Raw genomic sequence first — 26,657 nt, forward strand, 5'->3', positions numbered from 1 at the left:
ACACGTGATTTTCTTTAGGTTACTTAGTTCCCAATTAAAATCCTCCTCTAATGCATGATTCTTTATGTTGGTGTGCCTTTGTTCAATGAAAATTCTAAACACAAAGGGCAAATTCAATGACAACAGTTAAAGAGCGCCCCCTCCAAAAAAGTCCCACTTTTCCTGGTCCCTAGTTTACCTATTCTTTTTTCTAAAAACTGAAAATTATAAAAATGAGCAGTAGCCAGCAGTTGTTCACCTAAGAGTGAGTAGACGAGAAACACTCTGTTGGTTAATATTGCTTCTGCATCTACCCACAGTTACAGGATAAGGAGAAGTTTTGACTATTGTTCTTGACTCACAGAAGGTTCTTTCTTCTAGGTGGGAGAAACCCAGAAATTTTGATGTTCTACACATTGAAATACACCCAGAAATCCTATCTGAAAGTGTAAAATTATTGAAATGTTGTTACATCCAGGTCAAAATATGTTAGAAGTACTATGTTAACACCAGTCAACACTGCAACAAAGTCAAGTCAAACTTCAGATAACGCTATTATGGATGTTAAACCTCATTAACATGACCATATACTAGAGTTGCACCAAAAGTATTTGCATATGTTCTTTAAATTTAAGGAAAACTAGAGAAAAAAATTTATCAAAACATATTATGCTAGCATATTTTCTCAATTTGGTGCCCTTTTGGCTAAGTCTATCCCAACCAGCAATCCGTATGATAAGGTTTTTTTGGTAACGGTTTTAGTGATACAATTCACATACCATATTGTTCACCTATTTAAAGTGTACAATTCAGTAGTGTTTAATATAGTCATACAGTTTTGCACCCATCACCACAAACAATTTTATTTATTTACTTATTTTTTTGGCCGCACCTGCTGCATAAAGAAGTTCCTGGGCCAGGGTTCAAATCTGAGCCTCAGCTGCAAACTACAGCTGCAAACTACTCCACAGCTGCAGCAATGGCAGATCTTTAACCCACTGCACCAAAGAAGGATCTCCCACAATCAGTGAAAACACTTCCATCACCTGTAAAAAGAGCCCCCGTCTCCTCCATAAACAGACACCTCGTGTTGCCCTCCAAACTTCCCATAGTCTTTTTTTCTACAAAAATCTGTACTTGTAAGGAGCTGGCTTGTGAACTCATTTTCCCAGTGACAAGAAATAAGTCAGTATTATTTTTCTCATGAACTTCTGACATATGCTGCTAACCAAAGAACTGCTCACATTTTCAATATTCCTTTTCATTTAAAAAAAATACATCTGTAGTTATTTATTTCCTTTGAACAGCTGCTACCAACTGATTCCTAAAATAGCTCTTGTCATATGTCTGCTAAAAAGCCTGTTTAACAACATAAGCATTCCCTAGATCTAGCAAAACATAACCTGTCGAATCCAAGTTCATGGCAGTTATGATTCCTTGGCAGTTATCTGTCCTACTTCTATGTCTATTTGCATTTTATGAACATTTTTACCTCTCCGTGTCCCTTGAAATTGATTATGGTACTAGCTCTATATATGCAACTCAGGGTCAGGAGGAAAAAGAAGCCAGCCCTATATGCTTCGTGAAAAACCAGCCATTTAAATGTATATGGCAAAATAAAATGTGTGGTGACAGTCTTTTTTCTTTTTGGACATGTCTTTGTAGTAAGAATGCTGTTTTATTAGGTTATAGAACACAGCCAAACAGAATTATTTACCATTGTTCACTATAACTTCTTCCCTTAATTCCTAGTTGCCTTACATTCAGAAAATGCATTTTGTCTGAGATGTAATCGGTAGCATTTTGATACCAATGTCATGTCATCACATTGTAGACAAAAATATATTGCTAGTATTTTAGAAGACTGAACATCGTAAAGTAAAAATTTTAAATTAGTATATCAATATTTTATTTTCTCCTTGGATATGTGAAATTAGGGACATATTTAAACCTGATTCAATGGTGAATAAAGGCTCAGAATGAGTTTACCTCTCAGAAAGGAAGCATACAGTAATAGGAGAGAGCATACTACTGCAGTCTTCTGAATCTATAAACTCCAAAAGGAAAAAGTCTGCTCACAACCCATTCTGAATAAGGTTTTTTCCCTTATTAAGAATAGCACTCTGTATGGATGATGCTTTCATATATGTACATCTGTATTCCTCCAAGAACCCACAGAATATTTGCACTCTCTCTTTTCAATATGAACTCTATTAATTTGTACAAAATGTTAATTTTCTATGTCCCACATATCATATAGAAACACAGAAAAGATTTAGAGGTCACTTAAAATTCAGTTCATTTGTACAAAATATTAGTTTTCTATGTGCAGCATATCATATAGAAACACAGCAAAGATTGAGAGGTCACTTAAAATTCAGTTCCTTCTCCAGCCAACTCTATATAATCATATCACTGACTCTTGAATTGAACCTAAAGTGGGAAAATTCAATGTATTGTACACTCAAGGGTTATTTTCGACATTGTACATTTTTGTTGCTTTTTATTAGCACAAGATAAAAATGTTTAGTTTTGAGTTGATCATAATATTTTTATTACTATAGAGAAAAAAGAAATCACTAAATCACTTGTAAAATCAAGAAATTATACAAATGTGGAGAATACCCAAAAAATTTACTTTACTCTTAGCTTGGTATGAGGTCAGCTAAAGTAAATAATATGTGAGAAATACTATATTTAAGCAGATTGTTTTACCATTCATGTATAAGGATTTCCCTGACTTGAAAAACGTCCATGGACGGCAACAATAAGAAATACCTTTAAAGTCAGCTAAACTCCACTTTGTGCCATTCATAAATATCTTGTCTGTGAAATACGGGGCTGTTTTCTTGGTTTTAGGCTATCATTTTTGCAGAATGTAGCAATCTCTCCTGACTAATGACAAGTGGAGAGCATAATACAATATTTACCATTTCAGTGCTACATTGCATAAATATTTAATTGGTGTTGCATATGTCATTTGCTTTTACATTCGTGGTAGTGAGAATAGTGAGTGCTGAGAGAAATATCTACATACAGAGGAGGGAAAGGGAAAGTAACTGGCATATGTAAGGTTAAAACAGAAACTTGCTAGATTGCTAGGAATCCTAGGAATGAATTCAGCATAAAGCATCTTATGTCCCATTGAATCTGTATTCAAAGGTCTCACTGGAGAATAAAACAGATCAAATAAAATACAGATGTGTGTAGACTTTTTAATTTACTGTTCCTACGTGATCTTAAAATGTCTACAGACTATTTACACCTTTCCTTCTTCCGTAAAAAACAAGATGCCACTGTTTCTTCTTTAGTGGCTTACCAATGTAACACCAGAAAAGGAAGTGACCATTCATCTCTCCATCCATCCATTCATTCAACTTTCCTTTATTGAGACACCATGACCGATACTGCAGTGAACGACCAAACACAGCCCTTGTCCATTCACAGATTATAAATAATAAGTAGGATTATGTGTTTTGACAAATGCTGACATAAGGACAAATTTTAAGTATTACCACATAAACCTAAATGTGGCCCCAAAAATCAATTCTCAGGAATATTAAAGCCAACATTGTGATATAATAAAAATAAAATCTAGACGTGTCTGAGGGGAAAAAAAGGTTATGATGGTCATTGATTTTCTTTGTTGAATTAGTCTAGCTAGAACCCTTTTTGCAGTTAACCTCTAGAAGTGGAAAGAAATGTTACCTTGGAGATTTGGGGTAACTAGATTTAAAATTGCCACAAGAATTGATAGTCTACTTGTTTATTTTCCTTAGTTTTAGAGAACATACATTCATGCTTTAAGAATTTTATTTATAAAGTATATCCAGAAAACAGTTTTAAAACTGCTTAAAAAAAAAAAAATGAAATCTTGGCGTTCCCATTGTGGCGCAGTGGAAACCAACCCAACTAGTATCCATCAGGATGAAGGTTCGATCCCTGGCCTCACTCAGTGGGTCAGGGATCCAGTATTGCTGTGAACGTAGTTTTGGTTGCAGACGCGGCTCAGATCCCTTGTTGCTGTGGCTGTGATATAGGCTAGCAGCTATAGCTCGGATTTCACCCCTAACCTGGAAACTTCCATATGCTGTGGGTGCAGCCCTAAAAAGAAAAAAAGAAAAAAGAAAAAGAAGAAGACGTGATATCTCCAGGTTCTTTTCCAAACATTCACGAGTACTCTATTAACCTATTTTGAAGGTATTTTTAAAACATGTGTTTCCTATATTTCAAAATTTGCTTGGAGATAGTTGTTCTGCATTTGATAGCCAAAGAGGTCGGCCTGTCCCATTTCCATTATTGAGCTGGGCCTGCTCAATAAGTGGAAAGCACATTACTTTGAGAACCTTCCCTTGTGCATTCGAAGCACACATCCACACAGTGCATCAAAGAACAATTGTTTTTCAGCTAGACCTACTCATTTGTTTTCAGAGAAAATATTCAGTGTTTTTCACTGAGCTTTCCTTGAGCCGTTGGATTTCATCACTGGTGATTTATCCAGGTTTCCAAAGAGGGGAGCTCTAATGCTCCTCTCCTGGTGGCTTTCTCCATCCATGAGCCTGGCGTAGTGTTAGCTGCCTCTCTCCTGGAATTGTTTTTTTCTCCCCAGTACTTTAGCCACAGGCTCATCCTTCCTGCCTCCTCCTGCACTGGTGAGCTCTCTCCCTTCTATCACTTTCAGGAGGCCTCCTTCTGCCCCTAGGGGAGAGGAAGCCATTCACCTGTTACCCCGCACTTCCCCAGGCTGTAGAAAGGCACTCAGAGCTAGGACATTACCACATGCGCTGCTGGAATATGAGAGTCTTCGTGCCAAGAAACATTTTAGAAAATGATACAAGTACTTTCACATCGTGCGATTTCTGTTCATTTTTTATCAGGCATTTCCTTTTAATTATTTCCAATATCACAGTCAATTTAATTCCACTAAACTTAGCGAGTGTCGAACATCCCTTCTAAACACTGAATTCACAGAAACGAGTTAGGCTGTAATCTTTACCATAGTGATCTTACAATCGTATGTGGGAAAATAGGATGTCAGATTTGCATATTACGTATTTTTAGCGTGCTGTTTATAAGTACAGAGCTTCAAAGCAGTAAGATTTGAGTTGGTAATCCCATCTCCATCACTTATTCGCTATGTAATTTTTTTTTCCTGAAGTATAGTTGATTTACAGTGTTGTGTTAATTTCTGCTGTAGAGCACAGTGATTCAGTTATGCCTGTATATGCATTCTTTTCCATTATGGTTTATCACAGGATGTTGGATATACCCTATGCTATAGAGTAAGAACATGTTTATTCATTCTGTATATAATAGTTACAGCTGTGTAATCTTGAGCAGGGTACTTAACCTCCGAAAACCTGAGTTTCCTCATCAGTGTAAACAGGGTTAGTAACAGTAAAGCTTTTCAGAATAGTTACTACAATAATTAATGTGCCTGTAAAATATAAGTGCTCAATTGATTTTAGCTGCTGTTATTAGTCCATACAGCAATCTAGTGAACCAAATATTATTATCCACAATTTTTAGAAAGAAAAACCTTAGGCCCAGAGATTCGGTGACTTGCCAACATTAAAGCCAGTAGGTATTTAAATAGGAACCATAATCCAGGTCTTCTTATTTTGAGTCCAGAACTTTGTTGCACTATATCATAGGGAATTGTTTCTCATAAAATTTAAGAATTTACAGAAGGTGCATGGACAGGAGAGTAAATAAGATTAAAGGGCAAAATAGAGTTCCCGTCGTGGCTCAGTGGTTAACGAATCTGACTAGCATCCATGAGGCTTCAGGTTCAATCCCTGGCCTTGCTCAGTGGGTTAAGGATCTAGTGTTGGCATGAGCTGTGGTGTAGGTCACAAACACAGCTCGGAGCCTGCATTGCTGTGGCTGTGGCGTAGGGGTCTGATTCGACCCCTAGCCCGGGGACCTCCATATGCCACGGGTGTGGCCCTAAAAAGAAAAAAAAAAAAGATTAAAGAACAAAATGAGAAATGTATGATTCCCTTTTGAATTCTTCTTCTGTTATATCTGGTCATGTCATGAGGAATGTCTCAGTAGATGTTAGCATGTCAGGACATCTATCTTTAACACTTCCTTCACAAATAAAGAACACTTTTACTGGCAATAATCTCTATGTAATTTTAATAGCATTGTTTCTGGTTTACTCTGTTTAATCTTCTATTTGTATGAAGAGATACTGATTTTTCTTTTAAGGTAATGCTGTAAAAATTCCTTCTAAAATAGATACATTTAAAATTTTAAGTCAGTAATCTCAAGGAAAAACTAAATTAAATACGTAAACGTAAAAATATTTATTTGTGGAATTCCTGCTGTGACACAGTGGATTAAGAATCTGACTGCAGCGGTTTGGGCCACTGCAGAGGTGGAGATTCAATCCCCTGCCTAGCGCAGTGGATTAAAGGATCAGGTGTTGCCCCAACTGCAGCTCAGATTCAGTCCCTGGCCCCGGAAGTTCCATATGCCATGCGTGTGGCCAGAAAAAAATTATTTATAAAACAATAATACCATAGAAAACTCAATTATATGATAAAGGTGATAAGCACATTAAAAAAGTGTATAGGGATCACTGCTAAGGGGGCTGAAAATGCTGTAGGTCTTTACCATTGGGTCTTTTAATTTTGTTCTGGAGCCTTAATCTTTTCATTAAGATTAAATAGTTTTGTAGTTTTAACAGACTAGCTTCATGATGTCATTATTGATCCTATGTGAGTTACATAGAATTTGTACATAAAATCTTACCATATTATTTCAGCCATTTCAAATAATCACAAATTTTACCATTATTTTGTATCTTTAAAGATATTTTTAGATTCGTTTTACTTCTTCCGAGAAATTCTTTATGATCTCAGAAAAGAAGGACATATAGAGAAGCAATGCATGTTGAAAATGGGAAAGTGGGTCATTTATTTTTAGGAAAGGAGCTTGAGACCACCAACTGCAGAAGCAAGTGGACAGTGAGAGCAGTTTCCTGGGGATCAGAGATGAGAACTTCCTCTGTATTTTGCTTTGAAATACATTTCCACAAATGCTTCATAAATATCCATTAATAACAGTTAAGTTCATAACTGAGGAGACCTGTTCTCCAGGTGAGCCCCGATGAATGGGGAGCAGCTGGAACCCTGTCTCCCTAAGACCTTTTCCCACCCCGCCTGATGAGATGAGTTGGTCAAGGCAGACTGAGTGAATGTGTTGAATTGACCATGTCCTACGTGGCACCGGAAGTGGTGATGTGGGTCACTCTGCTTTCACCAGCCACAGAACTTGATAAGGCAGACACTGACGAAATCTTTGTTGATGAATGAATGCAGAACAACAAACTGCTTGAGCTGGTTGTGCCTGGATTTCTGAAGGGTCATTGATTTTTTTAAAAGTTGCTACTTGACGCACACCTACACACATGCACGCATATGCACGCAAAAAATCATATTCTCTCTCTCAAATGTAACCCCTCAGGGGAGAAGTGGACTCTTATGAAAGGGATATTTTGGTGGGGATTTTTTTTTCTGAATTTTGCCATATTGCAATATGCCAACCCTCCTCTAAGAATCTCCGTATCCCTAATAGTTGAATCTTTGAAGACGGATGATTAAAATACCTTAAAATTTCAAAGAATTGTAATTTTCAGGTCTGTTCCACCACTTTTCCAAAAAGTCAAAACAAGCCAAGGAAAAATTTTATGCTTAGGTAACTCATTAACATCCATACTCATTTGTTGCATAAAAGTGGGACATAGCTCTTAAATAACCATGATGGAAGAAAGGAATCCAGATGAAAATTAAGTCAGTACCACCAGCCTTTGAAAAATCAGTAGATGCATGGGGTTTCAATGGTGAAGCTGCTAATAACTGTCATTAATGAATCCTCTGCTACAAAGATGTCATGATAACAGCAAACTTTGTATTTCTGGCAAGCAGGGAATGGTCTATAAATCATGTAAATGATTTCATTCTGTATTTTGAATGTTCTTGAAATAGGTCCTCTCACCATATTCTTTGATGTTGACAACCATTACCTCAAAGATGCCCTAGTTTATCGATAATGACTGGCGCCTTGAATCATGATGGTGAACATTTTATTCTTTCCTTTCAATTGGAGAAAGAATGCTTCTTCCATTCAGAGAACAGAACCTGGAAACAAGAGAAAACTGACGACACAGTAGGAAAACAATCTGTTTTGGAAATCCTGACTTAATTCCCTTGGTGACAGAAACAACAGCTTGATTTTTCTAAGCCTCTGTCAGCTTCAGCATTGGCTGTCAGTGGGCAGCTGGAATTGCTATTTGCTACAAGGCATCCTTGAATGTATTACCCTGAATCTACATAGTGAAGAGAGAAAAAAGCCCAATGCAATTTAAAAGTAGAATTTGTAAATACTATTATTTTTAAAAAGTATGAATCTAATATTCTGGCAGAAACAAGCTACACAGCTGAATCACTATTTCATCTTGTCCAGACATTTGATAGCCATTCTTCTGCTTTCTCATTAATGGCACATGCCAGAAAAAGGTTCGAAAGAAAAAATACACAGCATAGAGGTATACCATATCAGCAGTCATTCCTTACTTCCTTGCCCCCCACCCCACAAAAACTGTGAGTTCATAAAGCCTGTGATTTCCAATATATCTTATAATGCTCAGAGAACCTTGCTACATCAAGTGTTAGTTCCTTTGAATAGCAAAAAAAAAAAAAAAAAAAAAAAAAATCCTATAGTTGGGATAATTCCCTTTTTAAATGACAACTTGAGTACATATTAATATGAAAGCTTTCAAAAGAAGTATTGATTTGAAAATAACCGTATTTGGGTCAGCAAGGTATAGACTGCTGTAGTAATATTAACCTTAAAAGTTAATAACAAATAATAATAGATTCAAATGCCAAAATATTGCCAAACACATTCTGTCAACATGTATATGAACACAGCAGGAAATCCAAAACAAAAGCTAATTTATGGAAAACTATGTATTCCTAATGACAGTTTAGACCAGTAGGGGTCCAAGTTACAAACTGCAATCTTTACATGAGATGCTTTCATTTTACACTGAAAACTTGGTTGCATTCTGGAAGCATGTATCAAATCAAATCATCGCCCTATATTTAAGAGTAGTCCTCTTATTTTTTTCTGTAAAAACTAATCATTGCACATGCACATCATGCATATTTATGTATTCACAAAAGAGAAACATAAAATGAAAGTTGCTTTCAAAACCCAAGATACCAAAGGAATTGTATGCATAAAATGATAGTTTGACCCTATGCCATTTTACTTTATTTTAAAGTAAAAACAAAGGAACAGCGGTGCAGGTATTCTAATATGTCGCTATCTTATTAATGCCAGTTTTTTTCCTATGCCCAATGATTTAGCCCAAATATTTAATTTTAAAATGTTATGTTGACATGTAGAATATAAATCTGAAAGCGTGCTTAATGATCAACTAGTGCAAACTCTCCAGATTTTTATGTAAATGAGAGACCTAAGCCTCAGAGAGAACCAAGGACTTGCCAAGGTTCCACAAGTTAGAGCCAGAATGGAACCTTAGACCCAGGTCTCTTTTAATATAATCTAAAGGCTCCACAAGATACCACAGACAATCTATGTTGAAAACTATGTTCTTAACTATCAAAGATCAGATTCTGATTTTCTTTTCCTGCAGCTTCTGATAACATGTTCTTAATGATTCTTTCTCAAAAAGATTATCTTGGGGAAGATGTATCATGGTGGATCTGAGATGAATTAAAAGAAAGGAAAGCCTTAGACCTTAGCTTGCTGAGATGAACTTTCAAGGTTTTGGAGGCTAAATCAAACTGAATTGCAAACACTTCCAGGATTATTTTTTTTAGCTTAATTTTTCTTACCAGAATCTGTTTCTCCTATTATCTGATATTTTTTTTGTCTTTGTGAGAATATTTGCTTGATCTTGTCATTTTAAATAGCATTTAGCCAATAACGGCAGACATGCTAAGAACTGTAGGCTAAGTTGCCAAAACCTCAGCATGTACTCTTCAGGGTTCTGGTGGCAGAAGCTCCGTTCAGGTTTCTGATGGCAAGGGTGCTCGCTTCTGTGTTCACTTCACAACATCCCCTGTAATTTGCTCCAAGGTTCTGGCAGATTGCTGGACCATGTCACCAGCTGTCACCACCCCTCCTTCCTATCCATTTTTGGCAGTATCTGAGAACACAGGCATGCCAGTAGAAATAATAGGAGCTGTGATAACAACTTCAGTGGCACGGTCCCCAGAGATAAGATCAAAATTTGGCACCTTTTCTCTCAACAAGGAACTAAAAGTGGCACTGAATTTGCTCCTTGGTGGTATATAATTCTCTTTAATTACACATTTTGGTTTCAAGTGTTCCACATGACGGCTTTTAAGTACCAAACCAATATATATTGGTTGAAAACAATGGCATGTCCTTTTTCCTGTGGGGAGGAGGTGAAATAACTATAATACCATGGATTCCTTTCATTTCCATCAGCCTTGAAAAAATAAAAGGAGCGGATGCTCTTATTTTTCTTACTTAAATGATCTTTGAGCTTAAAAGAAAATTTCTTCATAAAATTTCACTGATAGATCTTTACCAGCAGATTGTCTCAAAATTATTTCAATTAACGAGGGGTTTCTTTCCTTAACATTTATAAAAAGAAAAAAGCTAAGAAGTTATAGAATGAAAGCTGTTGGATGACATAAGAAATATTTTACTTTTAAACATCTTGAAATTGGTTACAGTCTAAGAATATAAGCATGGGGGAATCTAAGAAGGTAAGAGTCTAGGGTAGACTATTGGGCTTTGAGTAACACATGTTGCAAAGATGTTTGATGGTGAATATTCCTAGAGTGGATATCATTGTAATTATTATCGATAGTATAAAAAGTATGCTCATTTCATGGATGACAAATGTCAGATATTACAACTAATTTAAAAGGGTTCTGGCTAGGAATCATCTTGAAAATCTATGTTCCTCTGCCCTGAGAAAAAGAGGAATTGTACCAGGTGCTTTCCAAGGGTGTTTCTGCCTGTTACAGTCTCAATTCTCAGTTGTCGCCCCTCATTTCTCAGGAACCAGGCTACAGAGATCAAGCCTTCTAAGATCAACTCTAAGCAAAATGCTGAAAAGGCTGAATTGGCGTTCCCATCGGGACTCAGCTATAACGAACCCGACTAGTATCCATGAGGATGTGGGTTCAATCCCTGGCCTCAATTAGTGTGGTTAAGGATCCCGTGTTGCTGTGAGCTGTCGTGTAGGTTGCAAAGGTAGCTTGGATCTGGTGTTGCTGTAGCTGTGGTGTAGGCTGGGGCTGCAGCTCCGATTCAACCCCTGGCCTGGGAACTTCCATATGCCACAGATGCTGCCCTAAAAAGTAAAAAAAAAAAAAGAATGAAAGAAGGGAGGGAGGGAGGAAAAAGGAAGGAAGGAAGGAAGGGCTGAATTATATATTAAAATTTTCCCTGTCCTCTCCCATTTTTCCATTGCTAACATCCTATACAGTTATTCTGCTCCCCACTCCCCACCTGTGTTCCAGCCTCATACAACAGGCATAAAGATCCCTGTCCCACACTACATTATTAGAAGATAATAGATATCAAGGTATTTTAAAATGTGAAAAACACATGAAACTGATTAAATCTAACTTTAAAATGTACTTGTATATTGTTTATATAATTTGAAAATTGTTTTTAAGACTCTTGGAGTTAACCAAAAATAGCCTGTTATTAATCATCATCATACTATTACTGAAAATTTTTTCTTTTAAGACAATGTATTGTAGATGGAAAGTATTTGTACAGGAGAACAGTGCCTAGAAATCTTACCCATACACAAATGTTACCCGTTAATATCTTTTCCCACTCTCCACTCTGAATACTGTCTCTTCCTTGTGTTTTCTATATGTGGTAGAGAAGAGTTATCTATAGCCTGTGACCCTCACAGAAGTTACATTTCACTCTTCTTCTGTGTGGATTTTCACACTCCGCTGCCCTCTGGGAGAATAGAGAAGTGTCGTGATACGTATGCCCTTTATTAGCAGAAGGTCTGGGTTTAGGGTCATCGTCCACTGCTTACTTGCTTGGATTCTTCAACTCTCAAAAAGTCTGTTTTCCAAGATTTAAAATGAAAGGATGGAAGGGAGGGAGGGAGGGAGGGGGGAGGGAGAGAGAGAGAGAGAGAGAGAGAGAGAGAGAGAGAGAGAGAGAGAGAAAGGCTATTCACTGGAGGCTTTGTGAAGATTAAATGAGATAACGGGTTGAAACAGAAGCAACACACTTGACACATAGTAAGTGTTCCATGGATGTTTTATTTTCTAAAACTATTGCATCACAGTCTTCTAACACCAACACAAAGGACACTATCTGTGGCTGGGAGAACCCTAATACTGCTGCCAGCCTTACCTGCTCACTTAAGCCGTCTGCCCTGAGGGGTCAGAGACTCAGGAGAGCACAGAGTTTCCAGCCTTTCTTGACACTCTTCCCACACCCTCTATGGGGTCATGCAAACCAAGGATACATTGACCCATCATGAGAATGGAGGGAAATGTCTTCTCCTGGGTTCAACTCTGCTTTCCAGCCCAGTCATCGAAGAATTGGGGTCATCCTTCTTTATTTACAGATGTCTTTTATTTCACTAATTCTCCCATTATTTTGTCTGCCAGGACATCTCGTAGTTTTATTACACCAGTGCTCAGTAATTCCTCTAGCATTCTGACTTTGTGTTTGCTGCTTCCTTCTTCTCTGTGTCTTTCTCTCTCTGTTTCTCTCTTTCTCTCTTTCATTAATTTTGGAGTCATTCTCACCCTCTATTTGTACAAAAATCTTAAGTTGCACATAACAAGTGTCAAGAGCTTCACTAAATACCAAACACCAACGTTTTCAAAGTACAGAACATTCGAAGACCAAACAAGTTTTTGGTCTCTGTTTTCAATGCAGTGCTTAACAAGCTGTAATATTATTTGGTATGGTTCTCATTATACAACATCTTAAGTAGAACCAAAATCCCATTTTATTGAGATTTTCTGTAATAAAAAATATATATAACAAAGCTGTTGCCCATCTGGCAAAAAAATAAAATAGCTCTCCACACACAAACATAACATTACTTTTTTAACATTTGACATCTGTGCACAATCCCCATGGACTACCTCTCCTCTTCAAAGTCTATTAAAACCAATAATATGAGTGAATCTACCATCAACAAAACTTTTTATGTTACCTAAAAGCTCACAATGAAGACACATTATTTCATGTAAAAACTTTGACCCTTTTGGAATATTTATCATTGCTGTGACAAAGTATGTCCATCAAAACTTTTACACTATGCAAAACTAGTTCCCATTATTTTTATGCAAAAATTGCTGAAATATCTGAAACCTTGAAAAATGTATAAAGTGATAAATGTTTAGAAAGCTTCTGACACTTTACCATGCAAACAGGACATAATTTAATGCAAAAGGATATATGAAGTTATACCTCTTTGCAAGTTGAAAATTTGTATATTGAAGAATTCTATAACCTACGTCTTAATCCCTAAAAAAAAAAAATAGACTTTAAAAGGAATTGTGGGCAAACTGTATTTGAAGCGGGCAGTATAAGTATGTGTGAATGTTAAAAATTATACAGGGTAGACGTAGCTATTATATTTGTATCTATGTTTTATATGTCTCTTGCTATAGGCTGATATTGTTAACAAAAGAATGTGAGGCTGGTCGTAGAATGTCCCCAAACGAATCTTTTAAAAAAGCGATCTCGGAGTTCCCGTCGTGGCGCAGTGGGTAACGAATCCGACTGGGAACCATGAGGTTGCGGGTTCGATCCCTGGCCTTGCTCAGTGGGTTAACGATCCGGCGTCGCCGTGAGCTGTGGTGTAGGTTGCAGACGCGGCTCGGATCCCATGTTGCTGTGGCTCTGGCATAGACTGGCAGCTGCAGCTCCGATTCAACCCCTAGCCTGGGAAACTCCATATGCCGTGGGAGCGGCCCAAGAAATGGCAAAAAGACAAAAAAAAAAAAAAAAGCGATCTATTATATATAGTGCAAGTGGACTTTCCTTCAACTGCTTTTCATATAGCATTACAGTAAAGCTAGTATTAATTCATTAATAATAATAGAACATTCCATTCATAGCCATTTTTTTATCACACTCATGGCATGCAGAAGTTCTGGGGCCAGGGATGGAACCAGGGCCACAGCAGCGAGCGACACAAGCCACAGCAGTGACAATGCCAGATCCTTAATCGGCTAGGCCACCAGGGTGCTCCGCATTCTGATCTCTTCAAGTGCAAAATTCATCTGTGAGACCAGCTGTTACCTTGATCCACATGAATAGCATCATATATCTTGAGAACCTGTAGATGTTGCAGCTAAGTATTATGTGTGTGGGAGTGGCCTGTGGTTGCGTAAGTTTGGCAAGTACTGCTGAGGGCATTGTACCACTTACTTAAATGATGGTGACAAGTAGAACTCTATCAGAGCAGAGCAAATAATGATTCATTCCTAAGAGTTTCCTGGTACCAATTAATTAATAGCAGATCTTTATTAAAGTGCTTCCATGTTGCACTAAAAGCTAAATTGCACTGGTGTGGGGAACTGTTTGTTTTCTAATTTTTATTATACAATTTTCCTTGGTATTTCAGAACATGGAAATTTTAACTTTACATGTGACTCTTGTTATAAACACATGTACCATTTGCTCTTGTAGCTCGAAGCAACAGACCTTTAAACAACTTGTATTTTTACCCCCAGCAATGCATCTCTTTGGCCTCAACTGGCAATTACAGCAGACTGAAAATGACACATTTGAGAATGGAAAAGTGAATTCTGATACTATGCCAACCAACACTGTCTCATTACCTTCTGGCGACAATGGTAAGAGAAAGAATTATATGTCCTGCATTTTTCTTTTCACATCTCTTTCCATACGTTTATTTTTAGCCCTGGTACAGCCAGTTTTATATGGGAGAAGGAAAAGATTTTGGACTCACAGATATTATCTTTTAATGAGTGGCTTTTATTCATTTACTTGAAGGATTGAAAATGCACATTTTTATTATGGGAATTTTCCCGTAATAAAATTATGGGAATTGTTTGGCCTTCTGATTTGATGGCTAGACTTTTCTGCCTTTCCTTCCTGCAAGTGTGCATTTCATTTTATTTTTAGACTGCAAATAGATTATAATTCAGTATATCATCTCTTATATTACCTTGGGTATATCGAGCATTCTTCATTCAACTAGTATGTGGAGTTGAAATACTGTCTTCATCCTGTTATAAAAGCTCTTACATACCAAACACATTAAAGGATTATCATTTATTGACCTTTCCTCTGCTTGCCTTTTCTCTAACCCTTAAAAAGTTTTCACTTGGAACTAACAGACTTTCAAATCAATTGGCCCTGAATTTTAAAAATGGCATTGAAGAGGCTAGAGAGTGCTGTATTTCATCTTTTCAATATAAATACCCAGAAAACTGTGTATGTACATTTGTATTTTTACATTATATATCTCTATTATTTTCATGTATGGATGTGTGGTTGTGTATATCTCTTAGCATTTGGCATCCTCTGACTTTTTTCAAAATGTCGTAATACTTTAGGAGTTCCCGTCGTGGCGCAGTGGTTAACGAACCCGACTAGGAACCATGAGGTTGCGGGTTCGGTCCCTGCCCTTGCTCAGTGGGTTAACGATCCCGCGTTGCCGTGAGCTGTGGTGTAGGTTGCAGACGCGGCTCGGATCCCGCGTTGCTGTGGCTCTGGCGTAGGCCGGTGGCTGCAGCTCCGATTCAACCCCTAGCCTGGGAACCTCCATATGCCGCGGGAGCGGCCCAAGAAATAGCAACAACAACAACAACAACAAAAAGACAAAAAGACAAAAGAAAAAAAAAAATGTCGTAATACTTTAAATCTCAAAGCAGCCTGATCAAGACACCTTTTTCTGTCACGTGAGAAATATATTGTTTGCCTTTAAGCATTTCCCTGGCTCTTGTTCCTCTTTGTTTCTTCTTTTCTAGTATATGTTCTGCTTTGGTACCAATTATGTTCATTCTCACGTGGCTAGTTTCTTTGCAAGACTAGAAAGAAGCCATTATATATTCATACATACTATATTTATTTATATTGATATATATGCTACTGTTTTACACTTACTCAATGACTACAACTAATACTTTTACCTTTTTTTTTCCTTTGCCTTCCTATCTTCTGTTTCATTTTAACATTAGCACTTGATGACATTCCTCTTCCTTCTTAGAGAAGCTGAGGGATTTTACAAGACATTAGATTTTCATAGGAATAATAAAGACCACCACCCTACAGCTGTATGGAGTCTTTTGATACAAAGTTCTGTATGTTCCAAAAAACTTTAATCTGGTGACTTGATGACAATGACGGTGGAAGTCAGTGCACGATTAAAGAGAAGTAAAGAAAAGCTTGTCTAATTAAAACTGTTGGTAGGAAATTTCAATTAAGTGAAATATAATTACTTTAAACAATGGTTTAATTTTTTATGTACTGATGACACACATATGAACAGATCCAGTCACTACACAGAAATTAAGAGTATTTATTTTTGGTTTCTATAGATCGAAATTTAGACTGTCTTTTAAAGTGGATGGTTTCTATGAAAATGGTCAAATGGCGCTTCTGAACCACGTGTGTAGAGAACTTTTTCACAGACTGAAGAGGAAAATGCTTATTGTAGACATTTCATTTATTTGACAACATCCTAACCTTTTATTATGATTAAAATGAAAGAGTGAGGCTAATTAGGGTCACAGTACTTGAAAAGCATGATCCCGAAAACACTGTTCAGAGATGCTCCCACAGCCTCGGTGCTGGTTCCTGGTATTTTCCATTCTTTTTTATTGAATCTCCCATTTTTAACAAAGGCTAGTTGAAACTCACTCAGATAATCTCACAATTTGCAAAGGACTGTGGTCCACAGTTTCAAAAACAGGGCTCCAAAGAGGGACTGATAATCTCCCTGTGATCTCAGAACCACTGGGTGTACAGATGATGCCCACAGATAGAACACCTGTATGCACATGGAAGTGAAGGACCGTCTTCCTAGCCTAACACATGAGGAGGAGACAGCAGATGCTCCAGAACAAGTTAGAGCCACTGGAGAAGAACTGACCCTGCAGCCTGCCAGCTGCACTGGGCATTGATGGGAATTTCTCTTTATGGAAAGTAGGCAGTCTCGGCCTCAGACTTTGTCCATAGAGTGACCCAAATGTGGGTTTCCCATTGTGGCTCAGTGGTAATGAAACTGATCAGTATCCATGAGGATGAGGGTTTGATCCTTGGCCTTGCTCAGTGGGTTAAGGATCCAGCATTGCTGTAAGTTGTGATGGAGGCTGGCAGCTGCAGCTCCAATTTGACCCTGGCCTGGAAACTTGCATGTGCTGCAAATGTGGCCATAAAAAAAGGAAAAAAAAAAAAAAAAAAAAAAAAGAGTGGCCCAAATAATAGTCATTTGTGGCCTTTATCATTTTTTCAAGTAGCTCCTAAACCCCTAAATTGTAAGGAATTTTTACTTTTGTTTTTCCCAGTGAAGGTTCTTGGTTTGCATCTCTTAAATACTTAAAGACCTAGGATGTGTGGGGGGAGGAGGGGGCAGGAGGGAATGCTAATTGCAGGAAGGGAGGGACCTTAAAAACACGGCTTTTGAAGTTTCTGTGGTGGTACAATGGATTAAGAATCCTACTGCAGCAGCTCGGGTGGCTGGGGAGGCTTGGATTCATTCCCCAGCCAGGCAGTGGGTTAAAGGATCCAGTGTTGACACAGCTACAGCGCAGGTTGCAGCTTTGCAGCTTGGATTCAATCCTTGGCCTGGGTGCAGCTATAAAATTTAAAAACAAAACAAAACATCACCTTTTAAGCATCCATGATGAGCCAGCAGAGTCCATGCAGTAGCATCTAGTATTTCAGTTTTACAAACTATCCAGAGAAGCAGACCACATTATCTCTAGAAATTCTTAGAGATTGCAACCCTTGAAATATAACCTTGAAATCCTGAACGAAGATGACTGGGAGAATTAACCGTGCAAAGCATGGTGGGAAAAAGACTTCAGGGCTTCTAAATGCAACACTCTTATTTACACAATCCTATTTTATTCTTATTTTATAAATAGAATTCTAAGGAACAGTCATGGTACTAAGGGTTCAGTAAACTCCCTGAACCAAAGCTTCTAAATGATACTTAGTATTTAAAAGAAGAATTTCTCTTACACACCATGATTCTTTACTGATTATTCCTGAGACCCTCTTTGACTGCAAATTTTGTTTGTTTGTTTGTCTTTTTAGGGCCGCACCCAAAACATATGGAGGTTCCCAGGCTAGGGGTCAAATCGGAGCTGTAGCCACTGGCCTGCGCAACAACCACAGCAATGGAGGATCTGAGCCGCATCTGTGATCTACGCCACAGCTGACAGCAATGCCAGATTTTTAACCCACTGAGCAAGGCCAGGGATCGAACCTGCGTCCTCATGGATGCTAGTCAGATTCGTTTCCCCTGAGCCATGACAGGAACTCTGTGACTTCAAATTTTAAAGATGAGATGTCAGAGTTGTTGGGCAAAACTGATGGAAATGGGCAATGTGAATAAAGAGATAAAAATGAAGTTTTTAGTTCAAACACCAGTCTACTCCCAGAAACTAAAATGATTCCCCTGCTCAAGGAATTCACTTAGCCTAACGTACTGGAGAGAATCATGCAGGCCTATATTCAAATCCAAGCTCCTTCATTTACTTACTCTGTAACCTTGAATGAGTTATTTAACCTCTTTGAGCCTCAATTTCCTCACATGTAAAGAGGAGATCTTGGCTACCTCTCGGCTGATCACCCTCAGCAGTCTGGCAGCCCTGCTATATTTCCCTTGCAAAGTCTCTCCCCCACACTTCTCAACAGTCATTTCAGATTTTCCTACTACACTCACAACCCCAATGCCTCAGCCCTCTCAGCAGATGACTTTATGTTCTATCCAACAACAACAAAAAAATAGAAACCTTAATTTCCTGTAAACAGATCTCCATTCCTGTATGTGTATCTGGATCTGTCCTTTCATCTTTCCTTACTAATCTGTTCGTGAGTGGTCTTGATGCCATTCTGTATCTTCAGATTTATCAACCAGAATGTTCCAGTCAATGTTTGAACATTCCCGCATCTTTAAAAAAAAAAAAAAAAAATCCTTGCCTCTACCTCCTACTCCAGCCCCATCCCATCTTTCTCTTCCGTCTCAGCCAGGCTTCTGGAAAGTGGTGTGTGTATTCACGATATTCGAGTCTTCACCTTCTGCCAACTCCTGTTTCGGTGTGGCTTCTTCAGGGCTCCTTTCTCATGACTACCCTCTGCCACCTCCACTCATTGACTCGAATGTCTTCCTGAGTTAGCGGTTGCCTTGTTGGTAGCATCCATTGATGCTCTTCACTCTTGATCACATTTGAGCTCCCAGTAGCCTTTAATAGATAACCTATCACTCCTAATGGAAATCTCCTTTTCCTTCCCTTCTGTGATACCACATCCACCTGGGCTTTCTTCCTGACTCTGGCAGTGACTTCTCAGTTTGTTTCGTTAACATCTTCTTCTACCTGATCCCTAAATATTGCTGTCACTCAGGACACTGTTCTTTTCTGAATATAATCTCTCTGGGTTCGCTTATCCACTCTCCTGACTTCAGTTATGTTCCACATGCTGTGTGTTATGTTACCCCTCTCTCTTTGAGCTCCTGACATCAACTCTGTAAAAATATATCTATCCAAGTATTTTTAGAACATCTGTGTGTGTGTGTGTGTGTGTGTGTCTTCCAAGCATCTCAAAGTCCATATGTCTAAAGCTGAACCCATAAACTAATTTGGTTATCTATTACTGTGTAACAAGCCACATCAAAATTCAGAAGGAATGTGTGCATATGTGTAACTGTATGACTTTGTTGTACAGCAGAAATTATCACAACATGGTAAATAAACTAGACTGCAACAAAACTTTAAAAAAAATTTTTTTTAATGCACAACAGGGAAAGTAGAGAACACCATGGTAGGACATTTCACCCCAGCTTTATTTGAAAGGACCAGTAAAACAAATGCTAAAATTTAGCATTGGATAATTTGGGCTAATACAAAACAAAATGAAAGACTGTAAGTGTTGGTTAGTGCAACTCTGGCAAATAACTTCTCCAGTCAAAAAAAGAAAAGGAAGGGAGGAAGGAAGACCCCTTTATACAAAGTTTATACAAACTTCCAGTTTTAAAATACATTAAGTTATGAATGTGATGTACAGCATGGTGTCCACAGTTAGTAAAGCTAACTAACTTTGAAAAGTTGTGAGAGAGTAGATCTTAAAAATTCTCATCACACAAAAAATTGTAGTTATCTATAGTAGTCTTACTGTGGGGATCATTTCACAATATATACAAATAGGGAGCCTTGTTGTCCACCTGAAACTAATACAATGTACATCAATCATTTCAGCAACAACAAAAAACTCCTTGTATATGAGTACAAATGGAAAAACTACATTTATGTGATTCATGCTATTTAACCAATGTAGTTCACATTGCTTTTAAATTTATATTATTTTTCACTGTGCATAAGAGTTCTCAACTACTAGACAGTTTCAGAGAATTAGATTTCATAGAACGCTAAAGATTGCCTATGCCTTAAAGAAATGGGGCTAACTGGGCTGCAAGAGCATTGAGTTTTATTCAATATTGTGTATAGTATTTATGTTGTTGCATTATATAATAGTTCCTTAATTAGGTGCTGTATTGATTTTGTCCATTAAATGATGTTTGGAAGGTAATGTTTTAATTCACTTAGCTTGTGATGTAACACTCTGCATCCACAATGTTAAGTTATGGCATGTGGTTTTTTTATAAAAAGATATGTTCTTTCAGAGATCTCAAAGTCAGGGTAGAATCAAGGTTAGGTCATAGACTTGGAGGGTGGGCTATTGATTGTCTATAAATGCCCAACCTTGCTTCCTGATGTCTTAATTATTAGTGCCTCCGTGGGACTTAAGATGATATTATCATTTACCCTGCTCAACAATTGAGTTAGACTTTCACAGTTGCATTTGTTTTCTGCCTTTCCATTTTAATCATTATAGGCTGGTTTACTCATATCATGTGTAGACAGCAAATTCATGCTATCTAGGGCCCCCAAATTGTAGTATCTTTTAATTTGGGGCAGTTTTGTAATGTCACAAAATAATTTTCTAACAGTTACCGACCTCCTAATTACCAGTATGACTTTAAATACTGTTCTGTTTTGTCTTTATACCATCCGGGGTTGGTAAACTATTCTTTATAAAACATCTCAGAGTACAAAGTCCTTTTATTTTAAGGCAATATCTGAAAAAGACCGCTTTACTGATGTGTTTTCATATAAACTGGGTATCACATAAGGAGGAGAGAGGAATAACAATAGCTTTGGGTACTCAGTCTCTTTATGTTTTCACACTCTGACAACCGTATTTTAAGACATTAAGACTGTTGTGACACATACTTACTGATGAAAGGGAAAAATCACAGTTAGGAGGTGAAAGACGGCTAGTGGCTCCCACATTCAGGCACAACAGGACAGGTTGAAAAAAAAATCTTCAAGATGATACTTTATTGTGTTTGAAGATGTGGTGCATCTCACTCTTACTGTGAAGGCTTTAATTGGTTTGATTCCTAACCCACGCGCTTTGAGTTTAGAATAACTACAGGGCACTCTGTTGCCCTATTTTTTTTCCTCCACCTTTTCCTCCTTTTTCTCTAAGCAAAACCTACAGACAACCTTAGTGTTTCCTATGATCATTCCCAGGTTCAGACTCTGGGGCTTTAAGGATGGAGTGATCTCAGTAAGGGAGAATGGGGTGCACTGGAACTGGCCCTCCTTTATTTCCTCTGAAGCCAAAGTTTGCTGGGATTCAGGACATGATGAAAGACATCTCCTTCCAGGCTTTTATCTAAGAGGACTGGTGAGCTTCAGAGGAAAGGGTTGTCCAAGTATTTACAAGTTTATCAAACGGTGTCGGTGGCTCCCGACTTCCAGGTGTGTTGACAATTGATAAAGATCATTTGAAAATGCAAACGGGAATGACCACCCTTGACCTGTCCAAATTAGAGGGGAGACATGACTTAAAAAGCAACACTGCAAAATTTAAAAAGACAAAAGCGTCTTCACAAAACTCTAATGGAGGCTTTTTAGCAGGAATATTGTACCAGTATTAGCTGCCAGTTCAGTGGATTTAAGCAGAGAGAAATCTGTGACGTCCTTCCATCTCAGAGTCACTGATTATAATGAGAAGGTCAGGTCTGTGTCTCCCTTTTAGCAAAAACACATTCTGAGACTTTAATTCAAAATAAATCCATTCTAAATAGTGTAGTAGTTTGGAGCAAATAAACATGGATAGGCTCTTAAAAAATGAGGTTCACATTTTGTAGGAAAGGCTAAAATAGATCTTCAAACTATTTTGTTCTTGTGCCCCTAAAGCAAAATACATCTATAATTTTAAATTGAATTTTATTTCCTGTGACCATAATACTCCTTTAAGTGTTTTTAAAAATCTGTTTTATTCTGGGGTTCCCTTTGTGGCTCAGTGGTTAACAAATCCGATTAGGAACCATGAGGTTGTGGGTTCAATCCCTGGTCTCACTTAGGATCCAGCGTTGCCGTGAGCTGTGGTGTAGGTCACAGACACGGCTCAGATCCCATGTTGCTGTGGCTGTGGTGTAGGCTGGCAGCTGTAGCTCCGATTAGACCTCTAGCCTGGGAACCTCCATATGCTGTGGGTGCGGCCCTAGAAAAAGGCAAAAAGACAAAAAATAAATAAATAAAAATCTGTTTTATTCTATACTGAATTTTGTTTACATTTATTAGTACATATTTGGCTGAAATCCACCTAATTATCATATAAATATATTAAGCATCTTGATAATTATTAAATGTAAAAAATGGAAATGTATTCAAAATACCTCTCTGAATGAGGTGAATGGGGATTTTTTTCAAATAGTTTATGTATTCATTGATGAATATTACTTATTCCAAGAGCAGAGAAACGTTCAGAATTAATTCTATTCCTCTTTTCCTTTTTTATAAGTGTAAACGTAAAAACTCTTGCTACAAAATAAACAGATGGGAATGGAAAGATTTTTTTTAGAACGATGCCGTTTAGTTATTTGAAAGCCTTATTTAATCATATGTCAAAAATCGCATTGTGATCCATTTCCAAAAAGCCTGTTTTGTGGCCTACACACTAACCATTCTATCGCAGTTCTTCTTCAATTTTACTGAAATTGGCAACTACCTACTTTCAGAAAGGTTCATTATGCAGTTTTCCAAATCAATCCATCTCTTGCTTTCCATGGAGTATACCAAAGAAAGCTCTACCAAGGCTTAGCAAAACACATACTGATAATTATACCTGTTATTCTTTTACTTAGTGGCACTTTATTTTATCTGATATATGCAGAATAGGGCAGAAAAATGGAACAATTATTCATTTTCATTCACCTTTGTGATAATCTCTTTTGAATGCTTTTATCATAGTATGCTTTCAGTATCTCTATTTAATTAGCTCATTTAATTATGGGAAATAACCACTATGTAATTTACTGGCAGAGCTGGTACTCATTAAAATCACACTTACTTTCTGTCAGAAAAAGTCTGACTTTTTTTCTTTTTTCTTTTTTCTCTTTAGGGCCATACCACGGCATATGGAGGTTCCCAGGCTAGGGGTCGAATCAGAGCTACAGCTCCCAGCCTACGCCACAGCCACACCAGATCTGGGCCGCGTCTGCCACCTACACCACAGCTCATCGTAATGCCAGATCCTTAACCCACTGAGCTAGGCCAGGGATCGAACCCACAACTTCATGGTTCCTATTCAGATTGTTTCTGCTGTGCCATGACAGGAACTCCTGTTTTTTCAGTTTAAATGAATTAATATACATTTCATCATAATCATCTCAGTTCAGAATTTCTACGTTAGGGAATCAGTAGAAAGATGGATAAAACCCAAGTTCTTGCCATGAGTTTGACAATTGGATTAAATAAGGCATCACAGCCTTTAATATTTCTTACTTTATCGATATTCTCTTTGCACCCTCTTCTGCAGGTGAGAAGCATCCGTAGACAATGGTTGGGTCGATGACGAGGGAATTAAACAAAAATGTCGCCCCTCCCTCTTGATACATCAGATTTTAAAACCTGTTAAAAGTCTTAAACACTCCATTCTTAACTCCACCATTGTTTGCCCTTTGAGAGAAATACACGTAAGACAGGAAAAACACTGAAGTCCTACCTTGGGCTTACGGTATTTTGTTTGTTTGTTTGTTTGTTTTTGCTTTTGCTTTTTAGGGCCTCACCCATGGCATAAGGAAGTTCCCAGGTTAGGGGTCAAATCAGAGCTACAGCTACCAGCCACAGCCACAGCAACTTGAGATTGGAGCCACGTCTGCTACCTACACCACAGCTCTCGGCAACGCCAGATCCTTAACCCCACTGAGCAGGGCCAGGGATCAACCCGGCATCCTCATGAATACTAGTCGGGTTCGTTTCCGCTGAGCCACGATGGGAACTCCCTGGTGTCTTAATTATCGACAAAAATATTTTACGTTTTGCCTGTTTGACACACTAGAAACTCTATGTCCTAAGACAGTGCGTCCAAGTAAGATTCTGTATGTGTGAGAGAAGTGCCTGTCTGTTGTAAAGAAAGTCTACGTATGAGCAGTGTGGCGGTTCTAGAAATTAATTCCCATAAAATAATCTACCTCTTTTTCCTCACTGGAACGTCTTCATGTTCTTAGGGCTTTGACTACTCTGATTTGAGGACTCCTGGAATAACTGACCTCCAGGAGCACTTGTACTCTGAGACTCTGTAATGTTATGGTTAGTTAGGCTTTTTCATTACAGATAGACAAGAAAACAGTTTTTACTACGACTGCTGCCCCACTCAAGCGCATCCACTCAACCTTGGTTCTTTTGTTTTACAAATAAAAGAACCTTCCTTCTGAAGAAGAGCCACCTGTTAAATTAGCTATGGGACTAATTGGAAAAATAAATACACTTTTTTTTTTTTTTTGGCCACTGGCATGCAGAAGTTCCCAGGCCAGGGACAGAACCCCATCCACAGCTGTATCTGGAGCCAGAGCAGTGACAACACCAGATCCTTAACCCACTGAGCCCCTGGGGAACTCCAGATACATTTATTGACACAACAGTGGGTACACGCATCGTTTCAGTGAGGAAGATTTTAACACATCATAATCAGTATATGGGGAAAGCAACAAAGCAAAACTTAAAACCCTAGATGTCAGAACTTGATTACTATTTCCAAAGCTAATGCTTTTAGGCAAAAATGATGTTTTGGAAAAACAGTTCTGGGATTAGTACTAGTTAATGCTTTACCACCTCTTAAAGCATGGGTATACTGTTAAAACCACTAAACACCATTTATAGCAGCAATAGATATGGATTAAGACCAGAGGGTAGATTAAATCACATAAGCTTCAACAACAGTGGAACTTGTTAATAGCAATAAAGTGTAATGATAGCCTTAGAAATACATGAACATAACGAATGAGTCCAGATATGCACAATCTCATGTTTAAATATGATATGTGGGGAATTCTCTGATGGCCTAGTAGGTTAAGGCTCCTGCATTTTCACTGCTGTAGCTCTGGTCTCTGCTGTGTGGTGCAGGTTTGATCCCTGACCTGGGAACTTCCACATACTGCAGGTTGGGAGAAAAATGTCTTTAATTTAAAAAAAAAAAATGAGAGAGCCTGAAATAAATCTTGTGACCCTCATTTAAAAACAAATAATAAATATGATATGATATGTGCACCAGCAGATCTTAGTGGGGAAAAGGACTACTACTCTATTTAGTATTTTTAAAATAGTGTCATGTAGAAATGGAGCAAAAAGCAAAAACTTATCAGAATCTATAAATTGTAATGCAAAAAATATTATGTCATAGTATCCATGGCGTGCAAAACTGGTCATTCTCACCTAATAAAAGTAAGTATAATTTTATATTCTAAAATTGAAAGCTAAGCAGATTCTTTGGTATGGCTCAGTGAGCTAATATATCTGATTTTATATGGAATAGACAAATACATTTAAAACCTAGTAATTTGGAATAAATATTTGCTTTAATAAAAAGCAAAGATCATATAAAACACATAGTTTTGGAATTATGCAGACCTTGATTTGAATCTTGACTCAGCCCTTACTTTGGGTACGTAATGTACTTTCTGAGCCTTAATTTCCTCATCTCAAAATAATATCAACCTCATAGAGTTGTTTTGAAATTTAAAACATTACAGATGAAACTACCTGGCATGTTATAGCTTCTCAATGAATATTACTTCCATTTCTCTTTTTCCCCCTCTTTAACCTTTTCAGAAAAAACTAATTGATGACAAATGTAGGTTCCATGTGCAGAAGCTTCCAAAAGGAAAAGTAGAAATTGGTCTCATGTATTTAAAAATTCCTATGAATAAAGAAGGGTGTTGGTTAGATATAGTAAGTGAAAATAATCTCTGGGTATAGGGTTATATTTTTATCTTTTTATTTGTATATTCTAATTTTGCTAAAATGAATATGTATTAATATCACGATAAATATTTTAAATTTAAGTGAATGATGCATGCTTTATAGTCTATGATTGATACATGAAAAATTACAATGATT

General features: G+C 37.6%; 1 protein-coding gene across 50 annotated transcripts in view; it reads left to right on the top strand.

The window, feature by feature from the left end:
* The window catches only part of TENM3 (teneurin transmembrane protein 3), a 2,581,468-nt gene that overhangs the window by 2,428,531 nt on the left and 126,280 nt on the right, over positions 1-26,657 (top strand). For all 50 annotated transcript variants that reach the window (XM_085000902.1, XM_021076354.2, XM_085000908.1 and 47 more), the window contains one exon: positions 14,727-14,849. In XM_085000902.1, the coding sequence (XP_084857028.1) occupies positions 14,727-14,849 (123 nt within the window). The remainder of the gene's footprint in view (positions 1-14,726; positions 14,850-26,657) is intronic.

Source organism: Sus scrofa, chromosome 15 (assembly GCF_054392235.1).
Source record: "Sus scrofa isolate SSC_HxYL_T2T_F1_AM1 chromosome 15, Sscrofa_HxYL_maternal_Yorkshire_Landrace_v2.0, whole genome shotgun sequence".
In the NCBI taxonomy this organism is placed as follows: Eukaryota; Metazoa; Chordata; class Mammalia; order Artiodactyla; family Suidae; genus Sus; species Sus scrofa.